Source organism: Sapajus apella, unplaced genomic scaffold (genome assembly GCF_009761245.1).
Source record: "Sapajus apella isolate SASKATOON/1434 unplaced genomic scaffold, GSC_monkey_1.0 scaffold165, whole genome shotgun sequence".
Classification (NCBI taxonomy): Eukaryota; Metazoa; Chordata; class Mammalia; order Primates; family Cebidae; genus Sapajus; species Sapajus apella.
In genome coordinates this window covers 568,434-574,765 of record NW_022437105.1, presented here as the reverse complement: position 1 = coordinate 574,765, position 6,332 = coordinate 568,434, and the positions used below count along the sequence as shown (strand labels likewise).

At 50.0% G+C, this 6,332-nt stretch overlaps 1 protein-coding gene across 1 annotated transcript in view; it reads right to left on the bottom strand.

Moving 5' to 3' along the window:
• Positions 1–6,332, bottom strand: part of KIF25 (kinesin family member 25) — a 56,855-nt gene that overhangs the window by 3,765 nt on the left and 46,758 nt on the right. The window contains 2 exon segments of the mRNA XM_032267101.1: positions 1,178–1,329; positions 3,608–3,784. Coding sequence (XP_032122992.1) covers positions 1,178–1,329; positions 3,608–3,784 — 329 coding nt within the window.

The following is a 6,332-nucleotide window of genomic DNA, read 5'->3' as shown; positions in this document are numbered from 1 at the left end:
GTGGCTCTCCAGGTGTGGCCCCCCCGGAGCCGTGGCTCTCCAGGTGTAGTCCCCAGACCCGAGGCTCTCCAACTGTGGTCCGGAGGACCAGGCTCTCCAGGTGTGGTCCCCAAAACCCTGGCTCTCCAAGTGTGGCCCCCAGAGCTGTGGCTTTCCAGGTGTAGTTCCCCAGACCTGTGGCTCTCCAGGTGTGGTCCCCAGACCCATGCATCCCCAGATGTGGTCCCAGGAACCACGGCTCTCCAGGTGTAGTTCCCCAGACCGGTGGCTCTCCAGGTGGGGTCCCCAGACCCGTGGCTCTCCAGGTGTGGTTCCCAGGGCCATGCCCTTGTGGAAACACACATTTCTGGTCCAGTCCCAGCCCTGCTGAGCCTGAGCATGGGTGGTGTGTGGTGTCTGCTCTTAGGTCCCACCATCCTGCAGAGGACTGAATGCAGCTCCAGTCTGAGAGCCGCAGCCCAGACTCCACAGGCCTTCACAGTGTGTGCTCTTTCCATGACATAACTGGAACCATCTGATCTGCTACATAGTTTGTAGCTTTGGTTTTAAACTGAAATCACTCTCATTGTTTCTTCTATGACAAATGCATGTACTCCAAGGCGTATGCATGCCCTGCTTTTCTTTCTGCATTATATTTTATTTAGCAGAATATTTCCCTCCCTCCAACCCTCAGTTTTTCTGCTCAGCCTAGGATCCCAGTGGCCTTTTGGGTCTGGGCTTCCAATTGTGAAAAGTTGTGGCTGCTATTCCCATCCTGGCTTCCAGGAGAGGTCTTGGGTGCTGCAGCCATGCTGATTTTTCTTTTTTCTTTTTCTTTTTTCTTTTGGGGACACAGTTTTTGCTCTGTTGCCCAGGCTGGAGTGCAATGGCGCAAATCTCAGCTCACTGAAACCTCTGCCTCCTGGGTTTAAGCGATTCTCCTGCCTCAGCTTCCAGAGTAGCTGGGATTACAGGCATGCACCACCACACTCAGCTAATTTTTGTATTTTTATTAGAGACAGGGTTTCACCATGTTGGCCAGGCTGGTCTTGAACTCTTGACCTCAGGTGATCCACCTGCCTCAGCATCCCAATGTACCAGGATTACAGGCATGAGCCACTGCCCCCGGCCTGATGTTTTTCTTCGTAAGTGGGTTTTTCTATTACTTGCCGCTGCCCAAGCACAGATGGTGACTTACCAGTGCTGTCAGAGCAGGTGACTATTGTGAAAGTCATCGTAATTATCAGGTGAGACCGGGAAGAATCCACGTGCACCAGGGTGGGGTGCTTCGCCCTGAGCTGTGGACCTCCACGAACGAGCTCCATCAGTCTCGAGGTGCTGCCAACCACCCTCCAGATGAGGCAAGCAGTGGAGAACACAGTGCAGGTGGAGAACACCGTGCAGGTGCCCCCCTGACCCAAGGCGACTTCTGGTCCTCCTCGGCTCAGGGAAGCGTCTCACATGAGCCACACACACTGACAGGGGCTAAAGCCAGCCTTGGGCACAATAAAACAGCAAACTTTTTCCTTTAGAGGCCTAACCAGCCTGTTACATCTCTAATTGCTTACCCTGAAATAATGGACTGTTTTGGAACAAAATCAGAGGTTGCTACCCTTTCCAACATCAACTATTCCTTCATTATAGCCTCCAGGAACAATGTTTTCAAAAATATTTTGTGTATCAAATCTGATTTACAAAATAAAGGTTTAGCCCGTTTCCCCATGGAAGGAGATGAACTAAGCCTGCTGATCAGAGCTCCTTTTTTTCTTATCTTTTTAGGTGGAGTCTTGCTCTGTCTCCAGGCTGGAGTGCAGTGGCGCGATCTCGGCTCACTGCAACCTCAGTCTGCCAGGTTCAAGCGATTCTTCTGCCTCAGCCTTCCGAGTAGCTGGGACTACAGGTGCATGCCACCACGCTCAGCTAATTTTTGTATTTTTGGTAGAGACAATGTTTCACCAGGTTGGCCAGGATGGTCTCCATCTCTTGATCTCGTGATCTGCCCACCTCGGCCTCCCAAAGTGTTGGGATTACAGGCGTGAGCCACTGCGCCTGGCCAATCAGAGCTCTTAATCAGCAGGAGATAACATTTCCACCCCAGTCTGCCAGTCAAAGGCTCAAAGTTTGAGTGACTTTGTGTAACTGTATAAGCATTTCATGGATGACTTCCTTCAGCTCTGTGAAATATCCAGCGTGGCCGGCAGGCCCTTCCCTTGCTGCCTCGGGCCGAGGATGGACACCTGTGCAGGCCCTCACTCATGGGGAGAGTTCCCTCTGTCACCTCCAAGCTGCATCCCCACTGGGGCAAACCCAGCACATGTGTGTGGATTTAAAAATAGGCAACTTTGAGGAAAATACTTAATATGGGGATCCGCACCTTTACAAGAGGATTCATTATCATATTCTAGAAAATACTGATATTTACAAATGCAAAGGAGCTCATCTCTCCTAGCCTGAGTGGTGTGGCAAGTTCTTTCACTTCCACAAGCCTGCTTCCTCATCTGTGAGATGGCATGACACCCATCTGATAGGCTCTTATGAAGATTTTTTTAAACATACATTTGATTGTGGCCGGGTGCGGTGGCTCATGCAGTAATTCCAGCACTTCGGGAGGCCAAGGCAGGCAGATCACGTGAGGTCAGGAGTTGAAGACTAGCCTAACCAACATGAAGAAACCCTGTCTCTACTAAAAACTCACGATTAGTCAGGCGTGGTGGTGCATGCCTGTAATCCCAGCTACTCAGGAGGCTGAGGCAGGAGAATTGCTTTAACCCAGGAGGCAGAGGTGGTAGTGTGCCAAGATCTCACCATTGCACTCCAGCCGGGGCAGTAAGAGCAAAACTCTGTCTCAAAAAACAAACAAACAAAAAACACAAACAAACCAAAAAAGATACATTTGTTTGTTTAGCTTAATTTTGATTGTAAAAAATAAAGCCTGTAATCCCAGCACTTTGGGAGGCCGAGGCGGGTGGACCACGAGGTCAAGAGATCGAGACCATCCTGGTCAACATGGTGAAACCCTGTCTCTACTAAAAATACAAAAAATCAGCTGGGCATGGTGGCACGTGCCTGTAATCCCAGCTACTCAGGAGGCTGGGGCAGGAGAATTGCCTGGACCCGGGAGGCGGATGTTGCAGTGAGCCGAGATCGCGCCATTGCACTCCAGCCTGGGTAACAAGAGCGAAACTCCGTCTCAAAAAAAAAAAAAAATTTTTTTTCTGTTTGTTTTACTTTTATCTCTAACAGCTTTAAGATATTAATGACATATGAGAACTGTATCTATTTAAGCTATACACCTTGATATTTTGCTATATATATACATTGTGAAATGATCACCCATTCCAGCTAATTAACATATGTCACCCCGACACAGCCACCTTTAAAGAAAGATCATTCCTGCAGCAAATTGAGACAAAGCATGAAAACATGTAAGGAACCATTCACTGACAGGGAGCACTGATGGGGCCACCACACTGATTCCACTCAGGACCTTCGGGCGTGGGGAGCTCATGGAGAGATGTGCAGCCTCCTGACGATGAGGCAGGTGCGGTTCCCACTCAGAGGCCAGCAGCACAAGGCAGGTGCGGTTCCCACTCAGAGGCCAGCAGCACAAGGCAGGTGCTGTTCCCGGTCAGAGGCCAGCAGCACGACCTCTATCCGGCTATCCTTGGCTGTCATCACCTCATGCTTGACCCCTGACACAGCTACAACGCTGTCTTTGGCCAGAAGGTCAAAAACATCATTATTGTAAACTTCCACGATGGAGACTCCAACCTTTGGGATTCTTGAGGGATTTTCCGAAATAAGCCTGGAGGGAAACACACAGGGAAACTTACAGAAAGTCTCACAGAGTGATTTTCAGTGCAAGCCAATCACAGCCCCACATGCCCTAGAGGATGCTTAGTAAAATGCTGGGGTCCGAGCAGGAGGCTGCATGTCACTCACCCCAAGATCACCTGGGGAGAGGGGTGTGCTATGTAGGTTGTAGGGTGAATATGTGTCTTGGGAACAGTGATTTTATCAGAGTTATATTTAAACCAGCGCCTTTGCAACCAGTACACTGAAGACCCACAGAGACTCAAGGCAAGCTGCAGAGACGTTTGGGCCTCTAGCAGTTCCCAGTGATGGGGTTTGTTTATTTTAAAACGTTTTCCACTTCAGGGAAGCTTGAATCCAGAGTTCTTTATTCCAATTCCACTTGTGCCTTCCACCTGAGACCCTCCTGCAAGACCCATAAAACCAACTCAGGCCCTTTAAAAAGCAGCTGCACGTGTTACTTTTCTCCATGTTTTAAAGAACTACATGCTGACCGCAGGAATGTTTTTAAATAAAGATACTACACTCAGAGAGAGAGAAATAAAACCATAATCCCACAACAAGAAAAAGCTGAGCGCTGGCCCTGGACTCCCTCCCTTCCCTCTCTCCTCCCACGGGCTTTCTGGTTTGTCTCTTTGACAAAACACCCCTCCCGACCTTGTCAGCAAGGAACAAAGGACACTTTTGGTCTGCTGGAGGTGACCACCTCTCTACCACCTGCACAGCGGAGGCCATCCGACAGTGAGCCCTGCACTCTTCCTGTTCCTAAGGCTATTCTGAGAATGCCAAGTGGACCCAGGGAAAAGCCAGCAGGGAGATTTCCCACCCAGGTGCTGCCAGGCTGAGCTTTTCATCCAGATCTAGAGGGGTTTTGTCTTCGAATGATAAACAGTAAAGAAAACACAAAGACTAAAATGAAAGAGAAAGTAAGTCAAACCCTCAGGTAAAAATCATGACTGGCAAAGCGTCAAGATTTGTATTACACAGGCTCAGCACTGGGGTTTGCTGAGAACATTCTAAGAAGAGCGTGTGCAACAGTGAAAAATGAAGTTAGCTAAGCTGGAGATTTTATTTTACTTTTTATTTATTTGTTTATTTTTGAGTCTTGCTCTGTCACCCAGGCTGGAATGCAATGGTGTGATCTCGGCTCACTGCAACATCTGCCTCCCAGGTTCAATTGATTCTCCTGCCTCAGCTTCCTGAGTAGCTGGGATTACAGGCGTGTGCCACCAAGCCTTGCTAATTCTTGTATTTTCAGTAGAGACAGGGTTTTGCCATGTTGGCCAGGCTGGTCTCGAACTCCTGACCCCAGGTGATCCACCTGCCTAAGCCTCCTAAAGTTCTGGGATTACAGGTGTGAGCTACCGTGCTGGGCCTAAGCGGAGATTTTACGTTTCCATCCTCTCCACACATTAGGCAAAATGCACCACAGACCCAGAAACTGAACCTCAGCACTTGGGCCCACCCTTTCATGTGACAGTTTGTCTCTTTGAGTGTCACAAAACCTAAGTTAGAAATTTCTCAGCTATGTAATACCGAGGAGTTAATTCAAAAGGTTCCCCACCAATAAGTACTGGGCTGCTGAGTAGATTCTAGGGACAATGGTGAAAACCGCAAGCTTCAGTCTTAGCCTTGAAGAAGCAAAGCACTCAGCAGGTGAGGCACGCACGCACGGGACTCCAGGTTGTGCGAGAAATGTGTGATGCAAACGCACATGGCTCCCCTGACTTCCGGGGAGGGGAGTGAGGGGGGCGGGGCTATACATTGCCTCCATCCCCTGCTCCTGTGCATTTCCTGCTGGGTCATAATTACCACTCTAGACCACTCTTTAAGAGCATAAAATTGATCACATGCACCTTTGGGTCCCCAGTGCCTTTCCCGGTGCATGGCAGACGGAGGAACATCGCTCACTCCTGTGGATGACGATGGCAGTGGAGACCAGTTAGGGCGTGGCGTCAACACCCAGGTGTAGACGGAAGGAGATGGGCGTGCAGAGCCAAGCAGCCCAGGCAGCGGCACCAGCAGGAAATGCCTCCTCTGCTGACTTCAGCAACCTAAGAGCAGTTGTTTTCAGGGTGAAGTGCTCCTGACAGCACTGATGTCACTGTAGTTTTGTATGATCTTCGGCACGGGCCGTTTGCGCTTTGATTCACAAACACCCAAGCTCACCCCTGGCCCCGGCCCAGCGCACCCCTCTCTGGGTCTCATGCGGGTCCACGTCTGCCCCAATTCTCATTTCTGCAAACGATGAAAGTGAGGTTTCGGGAAGTCAGGGCCTTGCCCAGGGCCACTCACTTGGAAGAGCAGAGATAGACTCAGACGGAGGAATTCCAGAGCCACAAATCACTGTGCCATGGTGGGAGGCGCTCAGCACCACGACTCGGAATAGCAAAACAGAAAAACCATTTTAGAAATGAGGCACTGAAACACTGGCCAATAATGCCACTGGCCAATTGGTAATGCTGATGAGAGGCCTAGCTGCCCGCCCATTGATAATGCTGATGAGCCGTTTCTGGAGAGGCCCAGCCGCCTGGCCCGTT